The 18,081-nt window shown below is 29.7% G+C and overlaps 1 protein-coding gene and 2 long non-coding RNA genes across 5 annotated transcripts; all 3 read right to left on the reverse strand.

The window, feature by feature from the left end:
• Window positions 1–4,490: 4,490 nt before the first annotated feature.
• Window positions 4,491–5,387, reverse strand: LOC118442059 (uncharacterized). The gene is made up of 2 exons (XR_014983072.1): window positions 5,255–5,387; window positions 4,491–4,622 (listed from the first exon to the last, which is right to left on the reverse strand). It is a non-coding gene; the product is annotated as an uncharacterized LOC118442059 (long non-coding RNA).
• A 4,437-nt stretch (window positions 5,388–9,824) lies between these two features.
• On the reverse strand, window positions 9,825–11,997 carry LOC118442061 (uncharacterized). The gene is made up of 4 exons (XR_014983071.1): window positions 11,048–11,997; window positions 10,732–10,891; window positions 10,533–10,649; window positions 9,825–10,115 (listed from the first exon to the last, which is right to left on the reverse strand). It is a non-coding gene; the product is annotated as an uncharacterized LOC118442061 (long non-coding RNA).
• Window positions 11,998–15,239: 3,242 nt separating this feature from the next.
• Window positions 15,240–17,981, reverse strand: LOC146872479 (high mobility group protein 1.2). 3 transcript variants are annotated; one of them, XM_085661752.1, is made up of 7 exons: window positions 17,842–17,981; window positions 17,345–17,429; window positions 17,061–17,228; window positions 16,640–16,758; window positions 16,344–16,483; window positions 16,079–16,253; window positions 15,240–15,938 (listed from the first exon to the last, which is right to left on the reverse strand). In XM_085661752.1, exons 3-7 carry the CDS (start codon window positions 17,167–17,169, stop codon window positions 15,876–15,878), a joined length of 606 nt encoding a protein of 201 aa, XP_085517878.1. In that variant the 5' UTR covers window positions 17,170–17,228; window positions 17,345–17,429; window positions 17,842–17,981; the 3' UTR covers window positions 15,240–15,875. The 3 variants fall into 3 exon arrangements, with proteins under 3 accessions (XP_085517878.1, XP_085517877.1, XP_085517876.1); XM_085661751.1 differs by having other exon boundaries at window positions 17,345–17,396; window positions 17,809–17,951; XM_085661750.1 differs by having other exon boundaries at window positions 17,809–17,950.
• Between the last annotated feature and the right edge of the window lie 100 nt (window positions 17,982–18,081).

Raw genomic sequence — 18,081 nt, forward strand, 5'->3', positions numbered from 1 at the left:
TAGTGGAGGGAATATACATAAGAGATTGAATAATAACACCTTACTAAATTATCAAATAAGGAAAAGGGGAGAGTAAATTAGTTCATTAGTTTCGTTAGAATCGAACGTAGGATTTCTTGTGTTACTAATCTAAATGCTAGCAAATGGGCTATACATTGCTTACATAATCTCTATATTTTTAGTCTATAAATATAATGAAGAACTACAAACATTGCAGTAATAAATTTTTTCTTCGAAAAAAGTCGAAAACAGCATTTACACCGTCAATGAACACAGAAGTAATTCTTGAACAATTGAAAAAATGTCATTTTAATGATCAAGATTTAATCCAATGTATTGAATTTTCAAAAAATTATCTTTGAAAAAAATCATGTAGAGTATGTTATTTTTATTCGAGGATAATTTATGCATAAACGAAAAGTTCTTCCCAAAATTCGAAAAAGATATGCGGTAAACTCGTTTTGAAGATGAGAACGTGATCATCAAAATTGGTCAAGAATTATACTTGTTCTCATGATGGCATAAATCATGATGGCACGAAAAGGAAAAGAATGTTGATGATTGATCGTGGTGTATCAGATTATACCGCTCGAAATGGTTAAATTCGATTGTACGTAAACGGTGCGAAACTGAATAACCGTAGTGCTATATAGAAAACAATCTCATCTTTTAAAAATGAACTTTGTTCATTCAAATCAAATGGAAACGTTCATAAACTATTTTTTTAATTATTATTAAATCAGATAAATTTTGTTGATATAGTTATAATAGACATGTGGGAATAAGACTTTATTATTTCTTTAATGACATTCATTTCTTCTCAATTATTGGTTTATTCTATTTTTAAATAGTATCGTATCATTTCTTGTCGTCAAGGCTGTCTTGTTCATTTTCTCCTTTTATATTTCACAATAACCATATGAAGAGACCGCAAGCAGGCGCGCATTATTGAATATTCATAAATAGACGTAATCGAACGACGAGTCAGATTTCTTTCGACAATATTTCGCAACTTTTACAAAATTTATTTTCTTGTCTTCTATTTTGCATATCCTTCGTCTATTTTTTTAGCTATATGACCGTAATGAGTGCATTAACATAAGCTATAGAGTAGAGGCAGTTTTTCAAACTGTGGTCAGGATTGTTATATTATTCGTTTTTTAAATTTTGTTTTCTAAAAATCCAGTTAGTATGACTTTCGAGACAATGAAAAATGATCGGACGTTCGAATTGAAGAGTTGTTAACGTAATTAAAAATTTTTTTATAATACATTCTTGATGAATAGAAATGCATTGAGTAAGGTATTATTCTATGAGCTTATTTATTTATGCTGTAAGTGAAGGAATTATTGAAATATCTAATTTTTTCAATGAATCTTGAAACATTGAAAAATTTCTTTACATCGTCGAAAAACTGTTAACGATTAGGGAAGTCAAAGTGTTTTTTAAACATTGTATTATTTGAAGAAAGGAGCGTGAATAATTATATAATTAAAACGAAATGGAATAACTGACGAAAAAATTTCCACCAAAAATTGGATTAAATATATATAATATTTAAGAAAATGAAAAATAATAATTCCATAAATGATGAATGCTTCTTTTCCATTTTAATTACAAATAACCGAGATAATAAAAAAAAGTATAATCTCAGATTTATCGAAATAATTTTAATTTTTTAGTGAAACTGTAAATTAGATATCATCACTGAAAATTTTACCGACCGCAGATAGATAATTTCTGTTTGTATATCGTCAGGCGTATATTCGACGGATATGTTATCAAGATTTCAATTCTAGTAATTTACTATACTTTATTAAATGTAGTATTTTTAGGAACCGTTGTTAGGGTAGACTTCTGTTTTATCGATATCGGGTAATGCTACTTATTTATATTGTGACGTCAATAGTTGGGTTTTGAAAGGCTGTAGATTAACCGAAGTGCTTGCAGCCTTCCAATTACACCAACATAATCACGCGGCTCTTTTTCGGTCAACTCTTTCGGAATCTTATACGAGAGCGAGGCTCTTTTTTCCTCTTTTTCCTTCACAACAGGGCAGTCCAAATTCCGCCTGAAAAGATTTTCTTTAACTTAGTTATTCAATGAAATGATGAGAGAGGCTCCGAATATCATTCCTCGCGTCTTTCGCGTATTTCTTTCGTGGGTTCCTACTACTGACCCTTGAATGGGTTCCCTCTTGTTAACGATATCTGAATAAAAATAGTTCGAAGCGATGCTCGGTATTCAACACCCTTTTCTTCTCTTTTACAAATTGATTTGTTTGATATAAAATCGGTGATGGAAATTTACAATGAACAGCAAGACTGCAACGAAAAGATAATAACGGCTGCGATGAATTTATCTAGACGACTGCGGATGATAAAGTCCTGGCAATGAAGTATTTTCTACTGCGAGCTCGCCGCAGTGTCTAGTCATAGGCGCATACTGTACACGCGCCACGTGTGCACGCGCGTCCTTGGATGAGTCGTTCTCACACGTTTTCCTGTCGGCTATAAGCAATTGCGTTGCGCTGTTCTTACATATACTTTCTTGGTCAATTTTATCTCTGCACGTGTGACTCTTGGGCGCGCTCCGTTGCCATGAGTGAAAAAGGTATGACGCATCTGCATTCCTGCACGTACTTTTTGTCCTCCATTGTCTTCTCGTATTTCTTTACTACATGTCTTATAGATAATTCTAAATTATTTATTAACACGTTGCCTGCCGTGGCGTTCACCGATGACCGGCACTCGACGAATAGTGAAAATATATAATTAGAGTAAACATCGATCCAATAAATTTTTTAAATAATACCATTGATTCCATAGTGGTTTAAAGAAATTAATGCCATACAGAACATGTAATTATAATTTTATTAATACAAGGAAAATATACATATTTGTGCACATAACGATAAGTCACATTGAAACACGGTAGGCAAAGAAAAGATGAACTAGGACAGTCGCCACAATATGTCGCCACTTTTCACAAATCATATTCTATGGATATAATATTCTATTGACGCAGAATAAAGAATATAACAAGAATATTACGTTTTAATGAATGTTGTGTTCGTGGATTAACAAAAAATTGTTGTATAATATAAACGAAACTTGCGAATTTTTCTACCGATAAGTAAAAATCGTTAAATCTTCGCAAGTACTTGCAAAAAGATTTGAGAATGTTCCAATCTATTCAGAATACTACATTAAGTCAGATAAAATTACTATTTTAAACTGAATCCTAGTTTTTCACATAATTTCTGTACGTTAGAAGATTTTTTTTCATATTCGCAATCGTCGAAATACTAAAAGTAGAAAACTCTTTCAATTAATTAGGTATTGTATACTATTGAAGAATAAAGAATATAAGGAGAATAGGAGGTTTTTACGAAGATTAATTTCGTCGATTAACGATAAATTGTCGTTTAATGTAAAAAAAACGTGCGAATTTCATTATCAATAAATAAAAATAGTAAAAATTACGAAAGTACTTGCACAAGAGTTTGGCGAATGTTATCAATCGATAAATCACACTGCTCTGCTTACGTTCAGAATACTGTTTTAAAAGGCATCGTGACTTTTCACATTATTTCTGCAATTTAGAAGAATTCTCGTGCGCATACGCTTATCGTCAAAATATGAAAAGTTGTAAACTCTTTCAATTTCTTAGATGTCGTATTCTATCGACGCAGAATAAAGAATATAACAAGAAAGTAAGATTAAATTCGTGGATTAATGATAAATATTCATATAATGTAAGCGAAACATGCGAATTCCGTTACCGATAACTAAAAATTGTAAAATCTTCGAAAGTACATGCACAACAGTTCAGAGGATGTTACCAATCGATTCAGAAAACTGCATTATGTCAGATCAAACTACTGTTTTAAATGGAATCGTGATTTGTCACATTACTTCTGTACGGTAGAACATTTGTCGTGGGTATTCGCTATCGTTGAAATACGAAAAGTACGTATAGCGACTACAGTCTAATTGCAAAAGAGAGTTGCAGCGACACAGTCTAATTGCAGAAAAGGGTGGAGAGAAACTGCGAACAATGAAGACTCCTACGACTACTGCGTCAATGTTCTCGCTAGATGATGCGCAAGAACTGTTTATATATTACTTTTTTTAAATAAACGATAGTCTGTTTCTTTAAACATTACATATACATATTTTTACACCAAACATTTAAAATATTTTCAACGCATTCTTATTACAACGATGATACTAATAATTTTCTTTCTACTTTCCAGTTTCTGAACGACGTCGCAACTATGCCCGAAGCTAAGAAATCGATTGTTGTACGCTACTATATAAAGGCAATAATCCCGAAGGAGGTACGGCTCTCCTTCTTTCGATAGAGAAAAATATAGCTGATTTTATCCTACTCTGATTTTAACAAAATGCAGGGATCTTCGAGATGTCCAATCTTCGTTATCAGCTCCATCGCACCTTCCGACATTCCTTTCTTTTCTTCATAATCTTCTTTTCCATGTTAAATCATCGAGCGATGCGCAATCAATGTTATTCACTTTTTTCCAACCGTGATCCATTACAAAAGCTCTGGGATAGGGGTCCTCAAAAGATGTCTTCTTGATTCAATCGTGAAGAATCGTGCTGGATTTTGATACAAATGGAAAATACGATTAACAAAATATAAATTATTCGGCTAAATACTATTAAATAACAAGAAACGTAACGTAAATGAAAAACTAAATTACTTATAATTATCACCAATAATTCTAGCTTAAAAGAAGCTGTTGAAAACATCGATACCAAGCACGAATAAGAACGATTCAATGGTATATCTCTACATAAAGTTACAACGACGTAAGCGTCTTGTCTGTTGGTCTTCTTCTTTTGTTTATGTTTATTCTTTTTCCTCTTAACGCGATTCTGAAAGTTTCATTGTCACGTCTCTGTAAGAAAAATAACGGTTGGGCCATAACAAAGAGTATCATATTTTACTTAACAAGCGTGTAGCCACGTTTTATTTTATTACACGCTTGGTTCTATTCTTAGTATCTTTCATATTGTTTGCATAAAACAGTAATAAAACTACATGCTTCATTACTATTACCAAATTTACATGATTTTCCTCTCAACTGGAAAACTGCTCACCAAATCGACTTCATTTTCCTGAATATCTTTTAAAAGCGACAATGCTTAAATTTGCGATCGCGACCTCGCGTCTTTAACTATCATTGGTATATAAAAAAAGGATATGTTAGAAAAAATCTACAAATTACCTGAACTCAACGAGAACGATGGATACGAGGCGTATCGAGCTAGTATCCATCGTACGAATATGTACCGTTTCTGATATCCATCTTTCACCGCAAAAACATTTGCAGTATTATTCTCCGCGCATGCGCTCGACATAATCCTCGATAAATTTTGCACGAATATTTGAAAATCTAATATAACCTAAAATGAAGCCTAATCAATTATTAATTAGAACTTCGTAAAAAAACCGGACAAAGAATCGCGAAAATAAAAGCAGAAAATACGATTAATAAAATATAAATGAATGTCTAGTAAGATATGAAAAGAAAAAATTTTGAAAACGCATGAAGACGCAGCCATTCGCTCGGTAATACTTGCGTTATATGATTTAGAATTAAACTTCGTAAGTAATACCGACCCAGATCTCAATACGTGCTACATATGGAGACCCGCGGGCTAACGGTGACTACTCTAAAATTCACGTTCCGCGATACCGATCTGTGATGCCTTTCCGTTTTAGGTGTTTTGAGGCTTCTCAGCTAACTGGAAGTGTATAAGACCCCTCTTACCGATAGCTTCACCATTCGACATCCTCAGACATCACGAATTATTCAGCATGACCGTTCGTGCTTTCCAGATTTCGAACAATAAAAGCGCAGTTCTCGGTAGGATTTTTAATCGCGTTCGCAATACTTACGTGTATATTAAAATAACGCTGACTCTCCTCTAATATACGCGTTCGCGAGATAATCTAATCGAATTTTCGAGCAAATAAAACGAACTCCACGGTAGGACCTTTAATTGCGCCCGAATACCCACGTGAGTGTTAGAATAAAAGTGACTCTACTCTATAATCCGCGTTTTCTCACGAACAATCAAACGAAGTTTAATCGCGCCCAAGAACACCCACGCCTATGCCCGCCGACATGCGCGACAGTGTTCTTCCTATCCTTCCCGTATTCTCGCGTTAAAATCGATGGCAAATCGAACTATGCGAGGAGTCATCCGAGCGCAGGTGAATCTATCCCTCGATGATCTATAATGGGAAAGAAAAACCTAAGGAGAAAATAAGAGAAAGAAAAAAAATATATAAAATAGAAAATAATATATATATAGATTATAAATACAAAATAAATATAATAAAAAATAAACAAAATAGAAAATAAATATATATAAATAAATAAAAGAGCTAGAGAAAAAAACGAAAAGAGAAGTAGCTTTGCACGATCTTAAAACAGCAGCCCGCACCATCCTATGGTCCTACCTAAGGCTTATAAATCATAATTAATAAGAGTATATTAATAACATAATTAAAAATATAATTTAAAAAAATATCAAATAAATATTAAAAAAACATAATTAAAAGAAATAATATATTAATAAAATAATTGAAAACATAATTAGAAAAGAAAAATATGAGATAGAAAAGAGCCGAAAAAGAAAAAAAAAGAGAGTCGCAGAAAGAGAAAAAAGAGAAGCAGTTCTATACGATGCTGAAACAGCAGCCCGCACAGAGGCCCACACCCATGGGCCCATCCCATGTGTTCCACCCGAGGGTATAAATCATAATTAATAAGAGTATATTAATGACATAATTAAAAACATAATTAAAAATAAATAACATAAATGAATATTAAAAAAATATAATAAAAAAAGAAAAGTATGACAGAAAAGAGAGCCACAGAAAGATAAAAAAAATATAAACAGCTCTACACGATGCTAAGACAGCAACCCGCACAGAGGCCCTCACCCATCCTATGGGTCCCACACGAGATATATAAAGGATAATTAATGAGAGTAAATAAGAATAAATAGAAATGACAGCGAAGAAAGTTTTCTGTGCGTTTCAATTTTAAATCGATAGTATATCTATTAATCAATAGTATATGGTAGTACAACATGTATATGATTTTGACGTTGCTAAGAATATCCTATTGTTTTAATTAATATTAATTAATTATACTATACCTATATCGTACATTGTTTAAATGTTAAGATAATCTTATTTATTAATTATTCCTTCCCGTGTTCGCAATCCCACGACCTGGAACTAGCTGAAAAGAAATAAGGAAAAAAAAAGAATATGTATACATGTATATTAATTATACGAACGATAAAATTCTGGATTTAATTTAATTAAACTTGAAAAAAATAAAAGATTAATTAACAAAATAAATGAAATATTCTGAATACTGATCTAAAGAAATATTATTTTCTCTGAAAGAAATATTATATTACTTGTACATTTCATAGATATATGATTTTAATATAGAATTCGATTTTATTAAAATAAAATTATGAATTTAATTGAACTTTAGAAAAGAAAAAATGTACAAAATTTATCAATCGACTTTAACGTAAAATTTGATTTTATTAAATTAGAATTATAATTTCAATTGAATTTTAGAAAAGAGAAAATGTGTAAAATTTATATCTCGAGTTTAATATTAAAAATGCATAAAATATAAAATAATCCTATTCGCGTACGCGTGACAATGTGAGAATGTTATTTACGGAATGTTACTTCGTTTCAGTTTTTTTAAATCTACACTCTTACACTCATCACCATAAAAGCAATTTGAGTGACAACATGGTAAAATTAAAATACGACTAAGAGCCATTTTCGAAAGTTTCTAGTGAACCTTCGAAAATAATTCAATAACCTAATAGTTGTCCTCTTGAGCCACATTTTGTGGAGGGCTCTTCGGTTACAGCCTCTTCTTTGCTTCGTGCCCCAACCTAATCGATTATCACTCTAAAACTGTAACGACAAAATTTGATTCCAAATTCTAAGATATGAAAGAAAACCTTAACACAATCCTAACGTATCTGAAAACTTATTATTATCTTTTCGAGAGATACTTTTTTGCAGCGTAGAAGAAATTCGAATCAGTATATTAATTGCTGAAAATCTTGAGCTAAAAATTAATTAATTTATCATCTAGGCTTACGAACTACGTCTTTTTGTTTCTTAGCAATCATTCTACTCGATTTTTCTCTTTCAAAACCAATGACTCTATCGAGACTTTTCTTTTATCAATTTAAATTGATTAAATATTTAATTAATAATTATTTAAAAATATAAAGCAAACCCTTGGACGTTCCTTCTTACAAGCGAATATTTTAATTATTGTAATAAAATCATCCATAGTTTCATTTATAATTCAGAGACTATCCGTCGCGAAAGTCTTCTTGCTCATTCTTTATTAGAACTAATGAATATCGATTCTTTACTTATTTTCGCGCGAGTAAAATATTTGAAAATGTATTAAAATATTCAAAACCTCAAATAATTATAAACGTGTTTGAGCAAGAAGACCCTATCCTAATCTAATAAATAAATAAAAAAATAAGAAATCATTCATGAGTAAATCTCCGACAAAATTTACTTGTGGTTACTCAATGCTCTTCTACTAATTAATTACCTACTAATTAATTAATTTTTACTAACCAATCATCCGTGCCGATTCGGACCTTTCGTCCTCGACATGATTAAATGATTGGAGGAACTTAAAAATTCACTCACTACTTAAGAAGTTCTGCGATGGCTCCAAAACACTCGTTCAGATCGAAATTGAGAGTAGATGATTTGTATGTGATTGAAAATTAGGTAGGTCGACATAGAAGATGATCAAGAATCTATTCAATGATGCACTAACTCTATTATGCGATAGTTATTTTTTAACGAACGGTTACTAAGTTTACTTCGCGAAACTCTATTGTCTTTCATAAATACAGTTTGTGCGACTATTAAAAAATTAATAAACTTTGCGAACAAACATTGACTCTAACGACTGCATTGCACGCAGACGATACAAAAACTTTTGCTCTTTAAATCGCGAAACGCGAACGAACGAACACTGCTTCTACTTATTGATATTCTTAGCAAATATTCGATTACATCATTGCTTCGCGCGCAATTGCAATGATGTACTGAAACAAAAAAATGAAAACAAAATTATTAATATCACTGTTATAATAAGAAACTGTATAAATTATTGAAGAAAGGTGCGATATAAAAACATATTTACCTCAAATATTCGTTAATACTTGCAGACATCCTGAAAGGATTTTAATATTTACTCGTCAAAGCATAAAGGAGAACTGATCTGGTATTCGTCCAAGTCAATAAAAAGACAGAATTCCAAACCTTACTCGTCGCAGTGCAAGGGAAAATTAACTCTGTAAATGTCAAAGATAAGAAAAAACGCATTTATGTTTATATTACACGAGGCAACTACTCCGAAATTGAAATTGTGAAGTAATAGAAATTTATATTAAAACAATTATGAAATTACCGAAATTATTAATTTTTAAGTTGAAGATTGTTTAAATAATTGAGAAATTATTGAAAATATTAATTTATAAATTTTTGTGTTTCTAATAAGAAAGTTACGGTGTGCACTCATCGGAGTACAAAAGAAAACTAATGCGGCAATCATGAAAGTTAAAAAAAAGTGTGTTTAGGTTTACATTACGCCAACTACTACGTGATTAAAATTATTTCTTATTTATTAAAGTAGAGAAATATTATATTAAAATTATTATAAGTTTCTCGTTCGCTTCCACCTTTTTAATATTTAAACTAATGTATTACTATTTAAACATTACTTTATTCTACATCGGCTCCAATAATGGACGAATCTTAAGAGTTATACAATCTTTAACGGAATATATTGTTGCTTAAATATATAATTTCGCATACATTGTACACTGTTTATATAATTAGATAATAGTCGTATCTGTAAGATGATTAAATGTAGCGGTACGGAAAGAGTGTATTTCGACTTTTACTCCTCGGAATACAAAAACAGACTGACGTAGAAACTCGCATTGTCCTTCCAATAATCCTTCTTTTTGTTGGCATTAAACGATCGACGCACGCTGAAAGCAAAAAAAAATTTCAAATCCAACGCATCATAAGAGTATGTAATATTATATTGAAAATTTAACTCTATTTAAATATTCATTTACATTTTTTTTTAATATTTTTCTTTGGAACTACGTAATGTTTAAATGAATTTGCTATTAGTTTAAATTCTAGTTAATTATAATCCATGTCGTATGTTTCAAATTCTTTAAATAATTCAAAAATTATCGAAATAATAATTTATTTAAGTTTAACTGTATGGAAAGAACGAATTTCAATGTTTACTCTTCGGAAGGCAAAAGAAAATTGTTTCGATATTCGTCAAAGTCAATCTATCGTTCGTTTTTATTGATATTACGTATAGCCAACAACTCTGTTATCATTAATTGAAATGAATTTAATATTAACACTATGACGTCCGGTGGCTCCACCTTGGTGCCATGCGAAAAATATCAGGTAATTGCCGGTGGCTCCACCTTGGTGCCATTCGGAAATTATTGCTCAAGCACCAATGGCTGCATTGTGGAGAATTCAATTCAAATTCAAAACTGGAGAAGGAAAGAATAATATTGCGTGTTCTATAACTAACAGTAAATTACAGACGTAGCAACTTTGTGTTTTCATAAAAACCTGTGCCCTTCAACAATGGCAAACGAAAAAGAAGACACAATTATACGTGATGAGTGTGTGGACATCTTGTCTGATGTTCCATCCGAATTTTAAGATTGTGAGGAACTAGAAGACATTACGTCTTCAGAAAAGGAAAATGAGGCAATATCTTCAGATGAATCTGAAATATGTAAACAGAGAATGCGCTTTACATCGGAGATTACTTTACTTCATTTCATTTAAAAAATAAATACTAAGTTTTCAACAAAATATAAATAAATAGATAAACATGTAATACAAAAAAATCTTGTACTTATTTACATATGTATACCCTCACAATTTCGAGAAAATCGAGAGACACAATTGAGACATGGGAACTGACGATAAGATTAGTAAACAAGAACCTCGAAAAACCGCCGGCGATAAGCGAAATTATATAAGTCACTTCCACCGGCGCGACACGAAAAAATCTAGATTAGACGTGTGGACGGCATAGTGTTAAGTTAAAATTATTTTATATTTTACGCGTGTTACGAGTAATGTAATATTAATGCAAATGCACTAACGTTTAAATACTGATCCATTGTATCCCATATTCATTATACATTATTTATATAATTATAAAATTATCGAAAGTATAAGTTATTTAAATTTTTTTTCGTAATTTTGAATTAAAATTATTTTTAATTTTTCGCGCATTACAAAATAATTTGCATAGACCTTCCAATGGTCATTTTTGTTGATATTAAACGATCGATGCAAGCTGAAAGAAAATTATATTACGTTTAACTTATGCTTAACTTAAGAGTTACGCGATCTTTAAAGGAATGTACTATTCTTGAGAATCGCATTATCGCATTTCGTCTATATTGTACATTGTTTGGAGTATTAAAAAATGATCGTATCTATACGATGATTGAATGTAGCGGTGCAGAAAATATAAATTTCAACGTTTAGTCTTCGGAGTATACGATAGTAAACTGACATGGCAACTCGCATGGTCCCTCAAAAGTATTTTTTATTGACATTAAACGATCCATGCACTCTAAGAGAATATTATTCCAAGTCCAATGCATCTTAAGAGCTATACGACGCTTTGCGGAATGTAATGTAGGCAAACATAACGTTTACGTGATTTTTTTCTAAACTAGAAAACAGCTCAGCAAATCGATTTCATTTTCCTGAATATCTTTTAAACGCGACAATGTCTAAATATGCGATCGCGGCCTCTTAAAGGTCGCATGTTTAATTATCAATTGGTATATATGAAGAGGGTGTATGTTAGAAAAAATCTAAAATCATAACCTGAAATCAATGAGAACGATATGAAGGCATGTTGAGCTGACGTTCTTTGTACGAATATGACGTCGCGTCACGTATGCGTACAGCATAATCCTCGATAAACTTCGCGCCAATATTTGAATATATGTGAAAATCTAATATAATCTGAAATGAAGGCTAATTAATATTAATTAAAATCGAACAAAGTATCTCGATATCGCGAAAATAAAAGCAGAAAATATGATTAATAAAATATAAATGATTAAGTTGAACACTATTAGATAATAGGAAACGTAACGTAAATGAAAAATTAAATTATCTGTAATTATCGGCAAAAATTTGAGAGAAGGACGTTAATAATAACTTGTCATGCTTATCCCTACAAGGAGGCAACAAAACGTCCATCTTCGTTTTTTTTCACCTCTCTTCTTTTTTTCTTTCTTAGCTGTGAAAGTTTCATTGTCCATATGTTCGATGAAAAAATGACGGTCGGGCCGTAACAAAGGGTGTCTTATTTCATTCAAGCCAAGCGTGTAATCACATTTTATTTTTATTACACACTTGGTTCTTTTCTTAGTATCTTTCGTATGGCTTGCATAAACAATAATAAAACGTATACTATATAGTTTGTTGCTATTCCCAGATCTACGTGATTATTTCTCAAATAGAAAACTGCTAAGCAAATCACTTAATTTAATGTAATTGCCGTTCTATTTTTTATCTCTATCTTTTTTCATCCCAAAACATTAAGAAAACCGACAAAATACTAGAAGGAACTACAAACATCGTTTAAAAATGAACTAGGAACAAGTGGTTGGGAAAAAGAAAACAGAAAAATATTCCCACCAGTCTTATATCACGTCTTATATCACATATCGAAAGCCCTACTTCTGAAATATATATTTTTAAATAGAGCTAAATCTTTTCATATGAACTAAATAAATTCATTCGATCAAAATATACACGTAATTATCAATCCCGGAAATAATACTTCCATAATAAATATAAATTTTGTAGTTACAATCCTATCCCTGGATCAAAATTCGCACCATTCAACTTCCGAAAACCTATTAACATAGTAAGGACCGAGCAAATATGATTCTATTAACACGCAAAATAGCGTCCAATCAACGAGCTCCAATGAGCAATTACAGAACTGTACAACCGATGTACTCCCAAGACACCGATTATTAACCAATCAACATTTTTTAACAGTACTAAAGATTAGCCAATGGCGAGGATCGTACAAGACATATATTTGAATTAACTATAAGAATAGATACCAAAAATTTAATAATCGTGTTTTCTTCGTTGTATCAGGAATATCTTAGATATTCCTTTACTTCACATTTGAAACTTGATAAGTTCATTTATCTATAAATACACCAATTCGACTTATAACACAATTCGTGTCAATAAAAAAGGTATGCTAGAAAATGAATAAGAAAAACCTCTCTAATGGAAATAAACCATATGCAATATACAATAGTATTATACGATACGCGCGACATTATGCGACTGACAGAAATAATAGAGTAACAGTAAACATCAAAAGATTTTACCAAAATTTGATAAAACCTATCATATAAATACATCCATCCTTATTCCCTAAGCTAGTTATTTATGTTTAAAAATGTGGTAATAATGAAAAACTAGCCAGACGAAAAAATGGCATTACTGACGAAAAATTTTTCGAAAAGCTCGATTCGGTATACAATTTTCCACGAATTTTTTATGAAAATAATAAAAACTGCAGTAACTTATAATAAAGCGTATGGCAACAAAAAAGTATTAATTAAATAATATTCATCATCTTGAATACCTCTATATGAATACGACTACATATATTAATCAATCTATTAATTTTTATTTATAATCAAAAAGTAATATCTCTAATAAAATTTAAGTGCCAAAAACTCATTAGATATTTTACTTGCAATCAGTAGAGTAATATTTAATAAGTATTTTCTTCTTGCTAATTTAAAAATAGATTTTTCTTACACACACACTAGCTTCCCGTAAGTATCTAACTTTTTTTTTATAATGTGAGTATATTTTGTGTATATATGCAGAGTTCCTTAGTTTTTTTCCCTCAAAAATATGCAAGCGTATACTATATGCAAAATTAAGAAAAAATGTTATACAAACGTGCATATAAGATCTTTAACATTCTTAATTTTAATGGAAAAATTACTATTATAAAAAATAACTAACTAAATTTTTTAAACAGATTCTAGGTAAAGATACAGCAAATGCTGAAATGATTTTTAAAATTGTAATGTCATCGGCAGATTCTCTAGTTGACTTCTGATAAAATGCAGTTAGTAGCTTTATTAGTACCAGAATTTCAAAAATTTTATATATGATGGTAATAATCACTTATTTATACTCTCGTGATACGCGCGCGCGCGCGCTTGTATATATATACACATATATATGTATATATTTAACTGTAAATTAATATACTATTGATTTACCTCTATTATATTTTTTGTTAGGACTTGGTAAAAACAAAATAAGTTCTATTAATAAAACAATTCAAGCATTCAGTAAATAACAAATGTATCATTAACTTTAAGAAATAATAGACATTTAAGAAATTCTCGAGCATGGATCAGGTCGAATTAGAAAATTAGAAACATTTGTTAAAAAAAGGATTTAAATTAACAACTTTTCCTTTGTTTTTATCTTCTCTTATACTATGTATTTAAGTATCTTCTCTTATCTATGTAATTAAGTTGTAAGAAAATATTATAATTTTAAATACACTTCATTTTGTTATATATTTATTTATCAAAAAAGAACGAGATACATGAAGTGAATATATGTAATATATATGTATACTGAGCCTTGAATGTATTTCCCTGGTATTCAAACATTGTTACAAACATATATTACACATATATGTGTGTAACTGAATAAAACAAGCATATTGTACAAAGCTCAATTTGCTTGATTATTTATTATAATATTATGATTTTTGTGATATAATATACTCGTAATTGCATATCATCATCATCGTCATCACTATTATTATTATTATTATTACTATTATTATTATTATTATTATTATTATTATTATTATTATTATTATTATTATTATTATTATTATTATTATTATTATTATTATTATTATTATTATATTATTATTATTATTACTATTATTATTATTATTATTATTACTATTATTATTATTATTATTATTATTATTATTATTATTATTATTATTATTATTATTATTATTATATTATATTATTATTATTATATCCATTATAATTGCTTTTATTATTGTTATTATATTTGATATCAATGTTATACTTCCTTTGTAAATATAATAGCACACATTATCTTGTAAAAGTAATTTCTAAAACATATCAACTAACTGTTATAGAAAAAAAAAGCATTTTTTTCGTATATTTCGACAATATAATAGGGTCCAATATCAAGTGAAATGCAGACATCCGCAAAGATTCACCGTACAGTTTTGTCCAATTCTAGAATACCCTTATTATAGTAAAATATAATTGTTATGTAATGTATATAATGACATATAAAAACCGATTTTAGCATACTGTTAAAATCTAAAAGTGAAAAGTATGCCCACTGAAATAGTATTATAAAATATGTCTTATATAGTACTAAAATGTATTATAATAGATCATTTCTCATCTGATAATTAATCTTTTTTTACTGTTAGCAAAAAAGTTAAAATCTAGAGCAGTCCGTTTTGGGTATTAATATAGACTGTGTGTACATATTATATACAAAGAATAATCGTAACAGATTAGTAGTAAAATTATCATATATCCATGAATTTAATAGTGCTTCTTGCTTTAAGACCATATATATTGTCTATAAGATTATTTTTTATCCTTGCCACCACTTTACACTGTTCCAACATCTTCTGGATCATAGTTTTTCATCCTTTTATTATATGCTATTATTTCCTAAACAATGAAAAAAATGAAAAGTAAAAAATGGTCAAAAATTAATTACGAATATTTTTAATTAAAGATCTAATGTTCTAAATTTAGGTACTTGATTATTTTGTAAAATCCAATGTTTAATCCAAAAGTATATTACGTACTCTCTCATATCTAACTCTGTCTTCTTCAGCAATAGCCATATATTTCGATTTAGTTTGCAGATCAGTAGTCATCCAAAGTTTACCCAATTCTTTAGCAATATCACCTACACCCATTTCTGGATGCAATTCTCTCATTTTACCACGTAATTCTTGGCAAAAGTAGAAAAATGCAGAACTAATAAAAAAATATATAGGATGAGCAAAAAGCTTTGATTCGTATCTAATAAAGATTAAGAAAAACAAAAAACATATATGATATACATACAGTGCGCGCTTTGGAGCATCCTTGTCTCTATATCTCTTTGTTCCCCTACGTGTTGGTCTTTCAGTTTCTTCATGACCATAATGTCTATCGTAATAATACATCTTTTTATTGCAATGTGTCCCACCTTCGAGGTGAACTATCTAATAACACACGTTAGTATTACGCATGTACATATATATACACACACGCACGCACACACATGTATATACATATAGTGTGTGTGTGTTTGTATGTATAGATTAAATAAGTATTCATCACATTATAAGCAAACTTCAATTGTGTAATATTTAACTCACTTCATTTTTTACCGGTACAGCATTGATAATAAAATTTTTATTTTGAGCATTAGACCATTTTGCTTGATTAGAAGAAACGCCAGAAACACTAACAGGCTTCATTACCCCATCGCCACATTCTAGGAAAAGTATAATAAAGTTCTCCATCATAGTACATAAATAAATGTATTTCATTAGAAAATATATGTCTAAAATTTTCTTATAATAATGAGAACATACGCATTTTCAATAATATATAAGAAAATTATATGCATTTAATAATAAAATCAACGATAGACACTAAAAATCTTTTTAATAAATATTAATTAGAAATTTGATAACATTTCGAGTCGAATACATCTTTCGATTCTTTGAAATAAACATTTCAATAAACATAATACTGTCATATAAATACTTGGATAAAAGATAAAACATAACTTACCTGGAGGAATATTTCCAGGATTAACAATCATAGTATCTCTCATTCCAGAATTTAAAGAATTATCAGGATTTTTAGAAAGATAAACATTCTTTCTGTCATTAGACTCCATGGCTACGAAGGATTCTAGTTTAATATGTTCTTTGTAAGGATACTTATTTGTTTAGTTAGCTAAAAATATTTTTTATATTTATCTCAATCTTTAATCTTATATTACTAATATTATTTATTTATTATGTTTGTTTTGTTATTTGTATTTCATTACTTACCACCCTCCTATTACTTACCACAAATAAGAGTTATTATTACATATAGATAATATGATGTCATGACACTAAACTGCAATAATATTTAAAAAAATTTTCTTAAATTCTGAAAGAAATAAATATATATCAAAATAGATAATCAAATAATTTTAAAACATTGCACGATTATATTACGAATGCTAGCTATTAAACAATTTTGTAATCATTTCCTTCGATATATATTTTTCATAATAATTTTCTTAATTTTTTAATCTTGATTTGTTACTTTATGATAATAAACTTGATCTTTTTCACGAATTTGTTGTAGAAATGTAACACGTTACGATTCTTTACAAAGCATAGGAGAAACAATTCAACACATTCGCGTATAAATGGAGCACGAAAGAAGGAAATAAAACAATACTTATACAATAATAATTAGCCCTGCAATGTAATAAAAAGGAAAAGAAAAAGGGGAAGAGTTAATTATAGGAGCATCTATTTACCTATTGTGACAACAATAGTTGCAAACAGAGTACCTTAGCACAAGCTGCTGTATACAACGAACACGTAGTTTAGCCGTGAACTGCCACAACCGTTCCCTATGTTCAATGTAATCCGTCGACAGTTGCTACGCGATTATATTGTTGCATCGTGTACAAAAGTTGTATAATGTAGATTTGTTATCCGTAAAATTTAGGCGCATTGATTAAATAAATATGTACATGCTTTCTATATACCGGTAGCATACACAATAGGAATTTATCGAACTATTAACG

This window comes from Vespa mandarinia, chromosome 16, assembly GCF_050613455.1.
Source record: "Vespa mandarinia isolate Hongniang chromosome 16, ASM5061345v1, whole genome shotgun sequence".
NCBI lineage: Eukaryota > Metazoa > Arthropoda > Insecta > Hymenoptera > Vespidae > Vespa > Vespa mandarinia.

Coding starts and splice junctions, on each gene's coding strand:
- LOC146872479 (XM_085661752.1), bottom strand. CDS start 17,169: ATGGAGTCTAATGACAGAAAGAATGTTTATCTTTCTAAAAATCCTGAT. Junction 16,759..17,060: donor TCCTGGAAATATTCCTCCAG/GTAAGTTATGTT, acceptor TACTTTTCCTAG/AATGTGGCGATGGGGTAATG. Junction 16,484..16,639: donor CTGTACCGGTAAAAAATGAA/GTGAGTTAAATA, acceptor GTGTGTTATTAG/ATAGTTCACCTCGAAGGTGG.